Source organism: Balaenoptera physalus (genome assembly GCF_965194825.1).
Source record: "Balaenoptera physalus genome assembly, chromosome: 4".
NCBI lineage: Eukaryota > Metazoa > Chordata > Mammalia > Artiodactyla > Balaenopteridae > Balaenoptera > Balaenoptera physalus.
The window spans coordinates 32,589,266-32,605,117 of NC_138891.1; the positions used below are offsets into that span (position 1 = coordinate 32,589,266).

Sequence of the window (15,852 nt, forward strand, 5' to 3'; positions counted from 1 at the left end):
CCATTTTGACTGATGTATTGAGCAAAATGAAAAATTTAAATGTTATTTTTAGAATACGTCAATTTTTGCTCTTGGTCAAACATATGAGCTTTCTGATCTATAACATCAGCGTTAAGGAACTTACCTTCTTCAGAGAAAGTAGTCTGTTCTTTTGTTAATATTGCATAGTGTTTGGCCATTTGTCGCTCCTGTTTTCTACAAAATCAAAAAATATGATGCATAAGTCTGAAATACGTTGGAAGTTTAAAACAGTATACTATAAATTTTTACTGTTTAAACGCTATTCCTTGTTATTTTTATCTGTTATTACTTGTGAATCAAGTCATTTAATCAGTGTGCGTGTGTTTCTACTATATTTAGTGGACAGATTTCTCCAATATAGGAATTCTGAATTGCCCTGAGAATTTGGGGTTGGCAAATTTCTACTCTAAGTCAGTGAGTTCACTGAGTTTCTGAAATCTTCTGACTCTTACAATGTCCACCAGGAATTGCAATAGGTTTGCTTTGGCCAATTTTTGTTTCTTCACTGGGAATGCATCATCAAAATTATCTATTTTGAGAAAATGAGGTTCATTTTACAAAAAACTCTCTAACTAAGTGGGCCTATCTGAGTTTCAATATCAAAGGCTCACTGTTACCTCCGCAAAGCTTTTTCCTTTGCTTTGACTCTGTCGACTTCACTGCCGTGGGCGGCATGAGGGTCAATACAGATTAATTCAGCTTTAGAGCTTTGGATTTTTTGTTTTTCCTCATAGATGTAGTCAATCAGGTTTTGGAAATAACTACAACAGGAGGTCTGAAAAACAAAGAGGTCATTTTCATCTCATCAGTCCTAGATGAAGATAATTACAGGAGGGAAATATCCCAAAAAATGGTAATGGGGTTTTGGAAAACAATCTATCATAACATTTTTTTGGTAACAGTTTTATTGAGATATAATTCACATATCATTCAATTCACCCATTTAAAGTGTACAAGTCAATGGTTTTTAGTGTTGGGTTGGCCAAAAAGTTCGCTCAGGTTTTTCCATAACATTGTAGGAAAAACCCAAATGAACTTTTTGGCCAACCCAATATAGTCACAGAATTTTGCAACCATCACAACAATCAATTTTAGAAACTGAAACTTGTACCCATTAACAGTTACTCCTTATTCTCCTCTCCTCTCAGCCCCTGGCAGCCACTAATCTATTTGCTGTCTTTATAGATTTGCCTGTTCTGTACAGTTCATATAAATGGAATCATACATGTGATACTTTGTGACTTGCTTCTTTCACTTAGCATAATATTTTCATTTATGTCGTAACATGTATAAGTACTTCATTCCTTTTTATGGCTGCATAATATTCCATTGTATGGATACCCCACATTTATTTACCCTTTCATCAGTTGATAAATGTCTGGGTTGTTTTCACTTTTTGGCTGTTATGAATCATGCTGCTGTGAACATTTGTATACACGTTTCTGGGTGGATATATGTTGTTAATTTTCTTGGGTATATACCTAAGAATGGAATTGTTTGTTGGGTTATATGGTATCTGTATGTTTAACTTTTTGAGGAATTGCCTGACTGTTTTCCAAAGCGGCTGCATCATTTTATATTCCCCTTCAGCAGTGTATGAGGGTTCCAGTGTCTCTACATCCTTGCTAACACTTGTTATTATCTGTCTTTTGGGTTATAGCCATCCTAGTGGGTGTAAAATTGTATCACATTGTGGTTATGATTTGCATTGCCCTGACGGCTAACACATAACTCTCTTAAGAATGGCAATGCAGGGAATTCTCTGGCAGTGCAGTGGTTAGGATTCTGGGCTTTCACTGCCAGGGTCCCAGGTTCGATCCCTGGTGAGGGAACTAGGATCCACAAGCCACGCGGTGCAGCCAAAAAAAAAAAAAAGCAATGCAGTGGAAAGATGCAGAAGAAAATACTACTTATGTTTAAATTAGTGTCTAAAAGTAACACTATTTCCTCAGTGAACCTGCTTTAGAACTTACGTGTTCTACTAGTTCAGAGCTACTGTAGTCACAGGAAAGATCCACATTGGAGAGAAATGTTCTCAGATCGCTCCCACAGAATTCACACGTGGGCGATACCTCCTCCTCTTCTTTCTTCAGAGAGGAGAAAAAAAATGAAGACTTGCCCACAAGGAGGCCCAGAGCCTCTCAGAGCAGGAGGAGCCAGAGCCCTGGACAGGGCCAGCGAATGTCCAGTCAGACAGCAGGGGTGATGAGGGATGTACAAACCTGCTTGAGAACTTCTGTCAGACACCATGAGGGCTCCCAGAGATGGTTAGTAGGGAACTTCCAGGGGTCTGAGATCCTATATCAGAAGGCACCAAGCCAGCAGGATCTGTATATTCCAGTAATGAGACATCATTTCTATTCAAGGGCTGTTAAGGGCTGGGGAGGCTGAGGTGGTGTTTTGGAGGCCTCTGTCTGGCGCGGTTCACTGGGGTGCAGCTGAGCCCATCAGGAGCTCTGTGGGTCCTTGGGATGCCTCCTCAGTGTAAGAAGAAAGTTGCAGAAATGATTTTACATCGACATCAGTGTCCCTTGTCGAGCAGGGGGATGTACAGTGTGTGACACAAAGGATAACACATATTCGATTTTGTGGAAATGGTCTAAGGTGTTTAAATACCATAAACTCTTGCAAGAAGTGTCAGCTAAGAAAAAGTCTTGACATTACTACGTAGGCCACTGTTTACAATGCTTAACTTTCTAAAATAAATTAGAATCCTTTCTCAAGGGAAGCCCCAGTTGGGGCACCAAATTCTCCTGTCTGTGCTGTGAAGGTAATCCAGGAGGGGGAGAGGAGGCTAGGGGAAGCAAGAGGAGGCTGGGAGTTAGGGGCGCAGGTGACTCAGTGAGGGGTGGATGCACTATGGCCCTGTTAGTGGTCCGAGGTCACGGCTGTGATTGCAGAGGCTCCTGGCAGGTGAGCAGCCAAGCCTCGGCACAGGCCTCCAGGAAGAGACCCAGATCGTGACTTGCATGTCATGAAACCACCAGGGCATCTGTAGTTGCCATGGAAACCATTCTCCGAGCCTGGCAAAATGACCGCCATGGGGCCAAAGGGTGACTGAGATGGCCGGTGCAGCCAGGGACCCTAGAGTACAGTCCAGGATAATTAGGCCATTGAAACTACCCGATAATAAGTACTGCACGTCGCAGAAAGCAGAACACTCAGGGAGGGAAGCCTTGTAAGAGAGAGATGGTGGTGACGAATCCAGGCCAGCTACCGAATGACGGAATGGGCAGGAAGAGCTTGGCAATGCCAGGCCAGCTACAGACTGTGCCACCAGCATCTCGGTAGGGAACTCCTCCGCCCATGGCCCCTTCACCCCTTCACCCCTTCACCTGGGGGCGAAGTAAGTAAAGATGCTTCAAAAGACATGAGTGGGGTTGGAATTTCCACCTCAAGAGGATGTGGCTGAAGAGGAGAGCTGGCCAACCAGCTGCTGCTGCCCCCGAACTAGACCAGTGTCCAGGCCCATCTCAGAAGACCTGAAAGGTCGGCCCAGAGATGCAGGTGGAGCCAGCCCTGCCCAGGGGCCGGTGTAGGGACAGCTCTATGGAAGGAAGTCCCCAAGGCCTTCCTCAGGTTCAGGCGCATCTCTGGGTGTCAGGGGAAGAGAGCTCAAGAAGCTTTCTGGATACAAGCCTTTGTGCTTCAGAAAAAGGAAGGTGCTGTGTTTGAAGAAAGAATTTCAGCCTGAAGAGTCTATAAGGTGACCATAAAATTTAGAAACCTGGGCAAATATAAACAGTAAATGTTGACCCATATTACGTTACGTGATGTATTTAATGTGTTACCAGGCATTAGAATCGCATAGTTCAACGTGCTGCACAAAATGACAGTGAACACCGACCGCATTGGTGCATCCACACGGCATTCCCGTCAACCCCTGCACACACATCTGTGCTGTCCTGCCTCACATGATTGGTATCTCTTACTTCAGTGAATAAGCCTGTACCTTTACTGTACCCCAAAAGAAGTCATCAAGGAGGTTCCGGTCTGGGGAGTGTACAGCTCTCCCCACATGGCTATGCCGTGCAAGTTTGGAAATAATCATACTACGGGTCAGTCCCTTACCTCTGTGGCAAAGCAGGGTGGTTTGTATCCTGTTGGAATTACTAAGGTGACCTCTCCCTTGCCCATTGAATGCAGACGCTAATTGGTCACTTAATGTGATCAAATACAGCTAACGTTCACCTACACTGCCAGGCTTTATGACCACTGTTATAGGTTGAGTTGTACTCCCCCAAAGGCTCTGTTGAATTTCTAACCCCTGGTACCTGTGAATGTGGCCTGATTTAGAAATGGGGTCTCTGCAGATGTAATCAAGTTAAGATGAGGTCATTAGGGTGGGAGCTAATCCAATATGACTGGTGTCCTTGGAGAAGAGGGACATTTGGACAGAGACACACAGAGCGTGCTGGGACAACCAAGGCAGAGATTGGAGTGATGCAGCTGCAAGCCAAGGAACGCCAAGGATTGACGGCCACGACCAGAAGCTCAGAAGAGGCAAGGAGGGACTCTCCCCTCCAGGTTAGACTTGCTGGCACCTTGATGTTGGAATTCCAGCCTTGAGAACTGTGAAACAATACTTTTCTGTCGCTGTAAGCCACCTAGTTTCTGGTATTTTGTTACAGCAGCCCTAGGAAACGAATACAGCCACCCTAAGTGCTATTCCAAGTAAATGAGCTCTTTGCCTGCTTTTTTAAAAGTATGTTCACTGTCTTTTGTGCAGATCATCATGTGGCTTTTTATACCATTTATTACAGTAAAAGCAAAAAGAAATATAAATGAAGATTACCTTGAACTTAATGCCTAAATTGGAACTCTCTTGTTTGAATGAGAGAATAGATGGTGGCTCGATGCTGGGTAGTGTTCTCAGGGAGGGCTCAAAAAGTGTTATGAAGTCTTCCTTAAACTAAATTTTAAAAAGAGGGAGAAAGAAAAAAATTGAAGATTGAATAAGTGATTTTTACCATGAGTTCAGTGTACTAGCTGGACCGATAAACATTTCTTACCTCCAGCTCACATAAAATATTTAGTTTTGGCTCTTCTGGGTTAATTATCCATTGTGCTGAAGAAAAAAAGACAGATTTAGAAGGAATGTTTAAAAACTTTGTGCAGTGTATTCCATTTTCTGTAGTTTGAAGATTCTAGCCGATGACACACACTCAGACACACACACACACTCACACACACGCTGTCTAAATGCCCTGAAACCCTACCTTCACCACCTTCTTGCATATACTCTTAGGGGAACCCTTTTCTAAAGGGATTGGACACCATCCAAGTTAAGGCTGGTCCCCTAAGGGCAGTTTGCCTTTGCCAGCAGAGGGGATGACGCCGCACATCCAGTTACCTCTTAATTTAGAAGCTAGATTTTCAGGTTCATCTTCCTTCTTTACAGAGGGCACTTCTTTCTCTGTAAAAAAGAGTGTACATTTGTCATCAAGCCTGACAAAGGATGAAAGAAGTCCAATAGAAAAGAAGATATGCCTCTTGGAAAAATAAGTGCCCTTTTTGTGTTTTATTTTTAATTTTTTAAATTTTTTGCCTTTTCCCAAATAACATTTTATCAACAGTAAGTAGCAAACAGAGAAGACTCACCACTAATGAATCACATTAAAAAATGCTTCCTTGCTTCTTTTTAGTCTTAGAATGCTACACGAATGCATATTTTATTTGATTATAATCATGGTTTACAGACCCTTTTGTGTTCTGCCTTCTAAAATTACTATTTTGTCTAATTTATGACTATTATTCTGCAAAAGATTTTTCAGGGAGAAGAGTGCTGGAGCGGGGTGAGAGGGCGGTTCCCAGTTCAAGACAGTGAACTAAACCACCAGAATAATTCCCTCTGCATATTCCATGGCAATACTGGAAATGGGGAAAACAGCCATCTATCAACACGCGAGCCACTTGGAGTAAATGTCTAGAAAGGTAAGCAGACAGGACTGGGATGATGAAAAACCAATCAGAACAACCTACAATGAGACAGAGGTAAAGGGAGAGGGCAGACCCATTTTCCCTGTATAGCCAGGGCTGGTGCTGGAGAAAGAGATGGGCTTCAGAAGATGACATACTTCCTATGTTGAGTACCTGAACAATTTAAAAATATGTTTTGGGCATTTTGCCCAACAGAAATGCCAGCTCAGGTATTAAAAAAAAAAACAAAACGAATGAACAAGACTTTCATTAAGGCATTATTTGTCATAGGGAAGAGGTCAAAACACAAAACCAAACCAAACCAAACAACCCTGCAACATCTAACAGTCAGATGTATTACATAAGTCACAGTTACTGTAGGTATATAAGGGAATACTACATAGTCATTTCAAGGAATTAGATCAATATTTCCTGACATGGAAAGATGTCCCTGATACACTGCTAAGTAAAAAAAATTAAAGAAGAGCTAAAACTGCTGTTATTCACAGGAAATGTAATTGTCTAGTAGACTTTTAACTGATAAAATATTAGAATAAGAAAGTTCAGCAAGGGAATCAGATACAAGATTAATACATTGAAATCAATAGTTTTCCTATACATTGGCAATAACCAATTAGAAAATATAATAGGAAAAAAAAGATTCCAATTACTACATCAATAAAAGACAACTGTAAAACACCTAGGAATAAACTAATAAGAGCTGCATATCAGTTCTCTATTAAAAAAACTTACAAAAAATGATATGAAAAAATTGAAAAGGTACATTAGGTTTCTGCTGTTAAAGTAATCAAACAAGGAAGCCATTAGATGAGGGGGCTCTAATGCCTTGGTAGCCAATCGTAAGCAAAGTGAAACCTAATCCAGAGTCAATTCCTCAAGGTTAATGCCTCAAGGTTAAGAACAGCTCATAGCAAACAGCCAACTGGGCTTTCCCAAATACAGTTGAGTCCCCTATATACGAACCTTCAAATTGCGAACTTTCAAAGATATGAACGTGTGTTCCCATGTCCGATCACATAAATTAGTTCACGTGTCTGGCGTACATTGTCACGTGCATGCATCCTCTACAAGTGGTTGTGCTTTTGTGTACTTTACTGTACGGTACTGTTGGCTGTGCAACACGAGGAGCTTACTAATGAAGACCTGATGGAATTGGAGGCCCAGAGAAAGGACGAAGAGAGACAAGAGGAAGAAGAAGTAACTGAAGAACCGAAGAGATTCACGACGCAGGGAATGGCAAGGGGATTTTCTTTATTTGAGGAGGCACTGTTAGTTTTTGAGCCATAGGATGGTACACGAAGGTTGTAGCAGCCATTCAGAATGCAATCCAGTGCTACCATGTCATCTATGACAAGAAAAAAAGAGCTACTACCCAGACATCGCTGGATCCTTTTTTCAAGAGGGTAGATAGAACTGAATCTGGCAAGGAACCAGAACCTGTGCCATCAGTGTCAGGCGTGAGTGAAATTGCCCTCCGTCTCCTATTGCTGACGATCCTTCAGCTCTACCATCTCCCACCTCCTCTCCCTCCTCCAGTCAGTAACTCTTCTTGCCTATTCACTCGTTGCCAGCCCCTGTATGGCAGCTGTTGTACTACTGTACTTTTCAAGGTACTGTACTGTGAGATTAAAAATGTTTTCTTTATCTTTTGTGTTTGTTTTTTATGTATTGTTTGTGTGAAAAGTATTATAAACCTATTACAGTACAGTACTATATAGCTGATTGTGTTAGTTGAGTACCTAGGCTAACTTTGTTGGACTTCGAACAAATTGGACTTATGAACACGCTGTCGGAATGGAACTCGTTCGTATGTAGGGGACCTACTGTAATGCAACCTTGAACAATAGCCGATCAAATGATTTCCTTGCTTTGCTCCCACGACTTCTCTGTAAAAACCTCTCCTTAGCTCTTGTCTGTGGAGTGCTCCTAACCACTTCTGGTTTGGCGCTGCCTGTTTCCAATCCACATCTGCTCAAATAAACTCTTAAAAATGTGAAAATGCCTCAACTTATCTTTGAACGCTGCAGAGCAGGACCAAAGAATCAACTTGTCAAACTCCATTGAAAAACTTCATCACAATTACATTGAATATATAGATTAATTTGGGAATAATTAACATGTTTTTAATATTAGGTTTAATATTATATTAATATTTAATATTAATTATATGTCTAATTTTAAATTTTTATGTTAGATTGTGTCACTCCTCTGTGCAGACCCTCCAGTGACTTCCCAATTCATTTTCACTGAGTAAGATTTGGTCCTCACTGTCTCTCTGCCTTTATCCCGTAGGACTCACCTCCTTACCTACCCCACTGCAGCCAAGCTGGCTGCCTCCTTGTTCTAGAGGGAAGCACTTGTTCTTCCCTGTGCCTGGAACACTCTTCCCCCGGAGATCATTATCACTCTCTCTCCTCCTTGAGGTCTTTACTCAAATATTTCAGCTTCTCATTGAAGATTTCCCTCAGCATCCTGGGTAAGCTTGTACCCAACTGCCCAACATTTCCCATCCCTCTCCCTGCTTTATTTTCCTCCTTAGCACTTAACATTATATAAGATATTGTGTATTGACTTACTTTGTGTATTATTTATCTCACTATTACTTCCACCTCCCACACTTTAATAGAAGACCATTGAGACAGGGGGTTTGTCTGCTTTATTCATTGCTGTTACCTTAGAACAGGAAACTGACCTATGACAGGTGCTTGGTGTGTGCTCAATAAACATCTCATGAATAAGTGATATAACATAAAACAAATAGTAGAATTGAAAGGAAAGGCTATTCATAACGATTACTTCTGAGGAATATACTGGAATAAGTTAAAAACTTAATGTTTACATTATATTTTTCTTAATGGTTTGATGTTTAAAAAACAGCACGCATGTTACCTCTATAATAAAAAATAAAGATGTGTTTCAAAATATGATGGCAGATTATTTCTTGATGTGAACACAGGTGCTACCATTTATTAAAGGCTCAGTGCCAAGGAGTTTAAATGTTGAATTTCATTTTGATCTTCATAACAGTCCTGTTACAGAAGGATTATTATGGCCAACAGAGAAAGAAACAGAGTCAATGAGGTTAAGTGACTTGCCCAGTTGTCATGGTGTTAGTTTGTTTTGGGGCTGGGATTCAATCCTAGGTCTCCTGGCCATCTACACAAGTGCCCTTTCCAGTGTACAATCCCATCTCCCAGCAAAAGCTACAAAACCAAACTACTCACTCGGCTGCTCCATGCCTGACAATTCTTGAAGCCAACTTTCTTCTGTTTGTACTGATGTTGGAATTCTTGGATACAGATTGTGATAGACAGCCCTGAAATTTAGACAAAATGTTAGTTTTCAGTATACCTATAGAGTTGTTAGCAGTTCTTCTAAATCTAGTACATTTAACAATCAAATAACAGATGTTCTTAGAAGATCCTGATTTCTTTTTCCTTTGAAATATTTTCTTCCGTTCTTATGTCTTCAGTAAAGTCAGACACAGTGTGTTTGCATCATATCTGTTCTCTGCAAAGCACTCCTCTCTCAATCCTGGAGGTTCCCAATACCGTGTTATTTCTCTCATGGAGTAAATTACTACCCCTCTATCTGTGCTGTGTGTTGGCGGTGGTGGCAGCGATGATGGTTATGTGTGTTTAAACATTTACCTGAATTTAAATTAGAACGTGTTGTTCATTTTAAAATAGCTTTAAAATAATCCAAGCTCTTTTTAAAGGGCTGAAGTTTAATGCGTTGTAATTAAGCAATCTGTATTCTTTCCACAAGCAGTTTAATCAGTTAGTTATCGTTGACATGATAGGAAGCAGGAATTTATTGACTTTTACTAGCTAAAATGACTGTTACTGGTAACAAGTAAACAATAACTATTGCTTTTCAAGTTCCTTTGCCTCTTTGAATTTCATTTTTTTTTGCCATAATTTGCTGGCTCTTCTAAAATTATCAAACAAAAATTTCCCAAATAATTTAGTCAACTTTAGGATTGTCACTTTTTCACCTTTCTCAGTTCTTTTATGTCTCCACCTTCCTTTTTTGGTGCTTTGTTCCTTGAAACATTGTGTGTTTTGTTTTAATTCTGAAATGACTGTGTCCTATAATGGGTAGAGAACTCCTCTGCAGAAGTCACCTGAACAAGTGTCTGGGGGAGTCCTTTTTGTCTAAGTTCCCATGGAAAAAACTTATGGGACCAAGAGTAAAGGAACATTGACGAGCAATCCCTAGACAACATTTTACATTTCAGTGTTTTCCCAATACAGTAGTTAACAAAATCAATACATAACTCATCTAGGTCTCTTTGCCTCCTTTGAACCAACATGAAAGATTGTTTCTGAAATTCTGTGTAAAGATGGCAGACATCAGAGGATAAGAACAAAATTAACATTTCCTGAGAACTTACTGTGTTGTAGTTGATACATAGTAGTTGCTTTACTTACATTACTTCATTTATCTTTACAAAAACCAATCAAGGTAGGAATTAGTATACCCTTTCCTTTTTTTTTTTTATTTTTATTGGAGTATAGTTGATTTACAATGTTGTGTTAGTTTCAGGCGTACAACAAAGTCAATCAGGTATATATATACATATTTCCACTTTTTTTTTTTTTTTTTTAGATTCTTTCCCCATATAGGCCATTACAGAGTACTGAGTAGAGTCCCCTGTGCTGTACAGCAGGTAGTATTCCTTTTCTATAGGCAAGGAAATCGAGGCCCTGGGGGGCCCTCTCAAAATCACACATGGCAGAGGCAGATGGGGCCCAGACCTATTTGGCTCCAAAACCTGTGTTTCTCCGGATTCATCTGCCTCCTAAAGTTTGCCCCAGAATAGTAATAGGGCAATTAAAAGTAGAAACTGAGCCAATATTGGTTGCATTTCTAGGCCTTCTAAGGGCAGATTTCCTTAAAAACACAGTCTCACCAAATTCACCAGAGAATGCTTTGAAGTACAGAAGAAGCATCTTCTTAGGAAGATTTATGAGGAGAAATTAAGAATTTGATTTAGGAAAGAGAGGTTCCCATATGATAGAAAGTCCAGGTCAAGATGGCACCTGAACACACAATTCTCCCCTTCCTTCCAAGATCTTATTGAACTAACAAACACTTCAAACCCACAAACAAGCAATAGCCCTGGAAAACAAGCAATAGCCCTGGAAAACAAGAGCGGTGTCATCAGTAGCCAAGTAATATTGAAGAAGTCCTTAAAAGAAAGAAAATAAATGGCCTCAGGTTGATGGAAAACTAGAGCGGAGACCACCACAGCTCAAGATAAGAGACATAAGTAAAGTTCTTCCGAAGGGAACTCCTGAGAAGCTCCTAGCCCGGACCCGACCAAATGCAGAGGGGAGGGGGCTGGAGACGGTCATCAGGGCAGTTCAAGGAGTGAACAGTCAGACCCCTTCCTCTCCTCTTACACAGGGCAGTTGGCAGCAGTCGTGTCTATTTCCAGATGAAGCCCAAAGAACTGGTTTCTAAAAAGCCCGCCTGGGGAAGTTTTAGGTCTGAAAGAGAAGCAGAGTGCAGGATGAGTTACTCAGGACCTACCCAACAGGCTTGGGTGAAAAAGGAGGAAGGGAGAGTACCAGGAAAGAAATGCACGAGGAACTCCAACCACACAGTAAAGTGTCCTTATCATGACTAGTAATAGTGGGCTTACCCACCTTGCCTGCTCCCTGCCGACACCCCACAGGCAGCTGGCTGTGACTGCCCTACCCACCCACGCAGGACTCACAGTCAGCCCTCCCCCACCAGCCCAGTCAGGAGACAGAACTACTCGGTGGCAGGACTCCTATCCTAGCTTTAGCTTACCTATCAGTCATTCATTGATATATACAATTGGATAACCAAGGGTTACCGGTCACTTAAGGACAGTCCATAGCATGGAATAGAAGGACCAAGAAAAACAAACAGAACAAGTGATCTTGAAAGAAAAAAGAAGAAATACAAAGAACAAAGGAGAACTTTAGTATTTTATAACAGTACCCTCAAAGGGATTTAAAAACACACACACACACACACACCTATTCAGAGAGTAAGAATCGGTTCTTGGAAATTATATGAATCCCCAAATAAAAAATTCTGTACAAAGGCTACATCGTAGCATGTAAACACCAAAAATCTTGAAGATATCCAAGAAGTCCAACAGCCAGCTAGTAGGAGTTCCGAAGGAAAGAATAGAGAAAATGAAGGGAAGGAAATAAATATCAGAAGGGTTTGAAAAGCAGACTGATCAGCAATACTGGATACTAGAAGGCAATGAAGCAATGTCTTCGGAGCTCTGAGGGGAAATGGTTTTAAACCTATTCTTTTATGCCAGGTTATATTATTAATAAAGTATGAGGGCAAAAGGAAGAAACTTCAAGACAGGCAAGAACTCAGAAATTTGACTACCCATGAGATCAATAGGAAATAATTACCTGAGGAGTTTCTCCAGCAAAAAGAAAAGGAATAAAAGAAAGAAAGCAATATGGAAAACAAGAAAGTATGGCCGTTGAGCCCAACTCAGAAAAATTGAAGACAACTAAAAACAACTGAGAGTTGAGAAGTTCTTCCTTTAGGAGCCAAGTTTTACAGACATAGGGTTTCATTTTCTTGTGCATGAATGCAGTCACATCATTGGGTTCTTAGCAAGAAATTATGAGTATTGGTTATTGGTCTTCAATTTTTAGAATCAACTTGTACCCAAAGCACTAAGAGCTAATTATAATTACAAAATATGCAAACACTATAAAACTTGGTAAAGTAATATGACTTTACAGGACTATATATTATATATTTTAATAAAGTCTGTTACATAATTTGTAGTTAATTGGGAGAGGAAAGGGTGAGAGGAGAGAGAGAAGGAAGTAGAAGTGCATTAAGGTGTTAATTTTTCAAAATAGAGTTAATAGTTACTAAAATTGATAAATCAAGAAGTAGAGGTTTAAATACTTTAAAGTTCTAAAGGTTAGAAAATATAAAAATAATCTAACTACTGAAAATGGAGAGGAGGGAAGTAGTGTGTTACATTCCTCAGCTTTCATGGTGGGAAGTCAGTAGCTATGTCAAAAATTAATAAATCAAGGAATGAAAATATGCTATTTAAATTATACTGGAAACAAACTGTTAACAATATGTTAACTCTGGTGAGTGGAAGTGGGAGCAGAGAAGGGTACAGAAATTTTAAATTTTATAGCTTTGTCTACTTTAATGTTTTAACCATGTACATATATTATCTTTCATTAAAATGTTGACTTGGATAAATAAAAACATGTAAGTGGGGAAGAACAATTCTCTTTCTGCTTAAAAATGGAAAGTTGCTTATAAAAGCAAAACTTAGGTGAACAATAATGTGAGACTGTGGACCCATGTTTGGTGTGAGGTTTCAGGGAGGACTGATAAAGATGTTCCAAATGTGTTTCTCTGGTGTCTTCCTATTATAGTTGGAAGTGCTTGGAGGCTAATAGCAATAGCAACAACAAGAAAAAGAAAAGACTGTACTGTCGACTCTCCACCACTGGTGTCCCTGATCACTCCTGAATTTAGCCAATAGAGACTTACGTCCTAAAGCCTCATAGCACTTACTGTGTGCGCATGGCATTTATGATTTCATGCTATATTAGTAAGTAGACATGTCATCTCTACAGGTAGATAATAAGCCGGTGATGGGCAGGGACCCTGTCCATCTCCCCCAAAGTGTCTAACAGTGTAGATTAAAAAACACCTTTTTGAATAAATTAGTTGTAAATGCCCTGGATGATTTTACTCTACTTCCTGACATGTTTATTCCAAAAGTAAACATCATCAGCTTCAAAAAATAATAATATAGAACACTGAAAACAATTCCTTACCTATCTAAATTCGTTTCAGACATGTCTTTCTTAAATGTCTGAAATATTTTAGGAAAACCTGTTGAATGAAACATTAAACAATTTAGCCATTCCCTTTAATTCAGTGGCTCTCAAAAGGACAATTTTGCCCCCCAGGAAACATTTAGCAACGTTTAAGGACATTTTTGATTGTCACAGAGCCCGGTAGGGACTAACTGGCATGGTCAGAAGCAGAGGCCAGCGACGCTGCTAAACATCCTGTAATGCGTACGACAGTCCATCCTCCCGCCCTCAACACGCGCGGCCCCGACAAAGAATGATCCGGGCCAAAATGTCAATGCTGGGAGATGGACAAATCTACTCCAAGTAACTGCTGTGCCTCTCTTTTTAAGGAAGTGGCTGGAGTGGTTTCAGTACAGGAAGTTAAGCACAAAGGTGAGTTGTGTTTGGCTGGGCTGTTGCAGTAGCAGAGTACCCTTAAAGCACTACTCCTTCTTCAGGAGTGGCGCGCGCGCGTGCGTGTGTGTGTGTGTGTGTGTGTGCGCGTGCGCGTGTTTGAGCGGGGCGGCGGGGGGAGAGAATGAATGTAAGAGGACGCGATCGCCGAATGCACCAAGTGTTATAAAATGAGCCCTCCGTACAGCACTGCCTGTTTCCAGTTTGACGAGGCGTTTCCCCTTTAATCCTAAGCTGTGGACCATCACAACCGCTCAGTCAAGATTTCAGTGTCTTTGACACCAGAGGGACTGAGATAAGGGTGTGTGTGAAGTCTTGTGTGTATTTGGAAACAGACTCCCGGGTAGACGAAGGCTCTAGAGGAGTTAGACCTGCTCTCGCCTAGGGACAGGGAAGCCTTCGAGGAACGGGCTGGGCGGGCCGGGGAGCGGTACTTTTTTGGGAGGAGGTGCTGGAGGGTGCACTCTCGCTGGCCGCCGGCGTCCGGCTCCACTTCAGGCTCGGCGTTCGGCTGAGCGTCGGCGTCGGGCTCAGGCTGGGGCTGACGACGCTGGCCAAGCGGGAGCGAAGGGCTTTCCATTCTTCCTCATTGCCATCTCCGAAGGCCAAAAGCTTCCATAGGTACTCCTCGCTGAACCTCCCGTGGAGCGCCAGCTCCTTCTCCCGGTCCGCCGCCGCCTCGTCCTCCTCTTCCTCTCCCTCCTCCTCCTCCTCCATGCCCATCTCTTCCCCCTCCTCCTGCTGGCCCCGCTCCTCCTCGGGCTTTCTGAAGCTGTGATGCGAGTGCATGTTGGCCGCGGCGGGCGGGAAGCGGGATCGCGGCTAGCGCAGGGGACACCGGCGGGTCCAGGCCTGGGGCGCGCGAGGCCTCCTGTGCGTCCGTCTCCCTGGGCAACGGCCGGCCGCGCGGGCCCCCGAGTCTGGAGATTAAAGTCGCAGGACCCTTCAGCCCGGAGGACTGGCGCTGCGGGGAGAGGGGCGGAGGGGCAGGGAGCGACCGTGGGGAGCTAGGACCGCTGGAAGCTCCTTTCGCACCTGCTGTCCGGAGCCTCGGAGAGCCCTAGCGGCCTGCCGTGAACTGATCTTCCTTTCCAATCTCTCTCAGCTCCTTTGGAGCCAGTCTTTCAAAATTTTTTAAAATTAAAAAAATGGAGGTATCGTTGACTTACAGTATTATATTAGTTTCTGGTGTACAACATAATGATTCAATATTTTTGTAGACCATACTGCATTTAATTTTATTGTAAAATATTGGGGAGCCAGTCTTTTTTTTTGGACTTGGGTAGGGGGAGTGGCTACTAGCTATGGGCACCCATAAGGCCTCTTGGTAGTGCTGATGCCGGCGTTGGGATGCTTGCTGGAGCTTACGATGAAACTTTATTTACAAAAGCTGGCACTGGTCCTTGGTCGTAGTTTGCTGGTTTGGTTTTTTAAAACACTACCTTAAATATTGTTTATCTTGATTAGTGAGTTTTTTTTTTTTTTGGAATTCCTTTATTTTTTAATTTTTATTTATTTATTTATTTATTTTTGGCTGTGTTGGGTCTTCGTTTCTGTGCGAGGGCTTTCTCTAGTTGCGGCAAGCGGGGGCCACTCTTCATCGCGGTGCGCGGGCCTCTCACTATCGCGGCCT

General features: G+C 41.9%; 1 protein-coding gene across 1 annotated transcript in view; it reads right to left on the minus strand.

Annotated features, from left to right (window-relative positions):
* ERICH6 (glutamate rich 6) overlaps window positions 1-14,799 on the minus strand; it is a gene marked incomplete at its 5' end in the record, with an annotated part of 38,054 nt that extends 23,255 nt beyond the window's left edge. Inside the window, 9 exons of the mRNA XM_082459446.1 lie at window positions 125-195; window positions 639-796; window positions 1,995-2,108; window positions 4,817-4,933; window positions 5,034-5,089; window positions 5,375-5,437; window positions 9,186-9,283; window positions 13,785-13,842; window positions 14,601-14,799. Of these exons, the coding sequence (XP_082315572.1) occupies window positions 125-195; window positions 639-796; window positions 1,995-2,108; window positions 4,817-4,933; window positions 5,034-5,089; window positions 5,375-5,437; window positions 9,186-9,283; window positions 13,785-13,842; window positions 14,601-14,799 (934 nt within the window). The remainder of the gene's footprint in view (window positions 1-124; window positions 196-638; window positions 797-1,994; window positions 2,109-4,816; window positions 4,934-5,033; window positions 5,090-5,374; window positions 5,438-9,185; window positions 9,284-13,784; window positions 13,843-14,600) is intronic.
* Window positions 14,800-15,852: the final 1,053 nt, after the last annotated feature.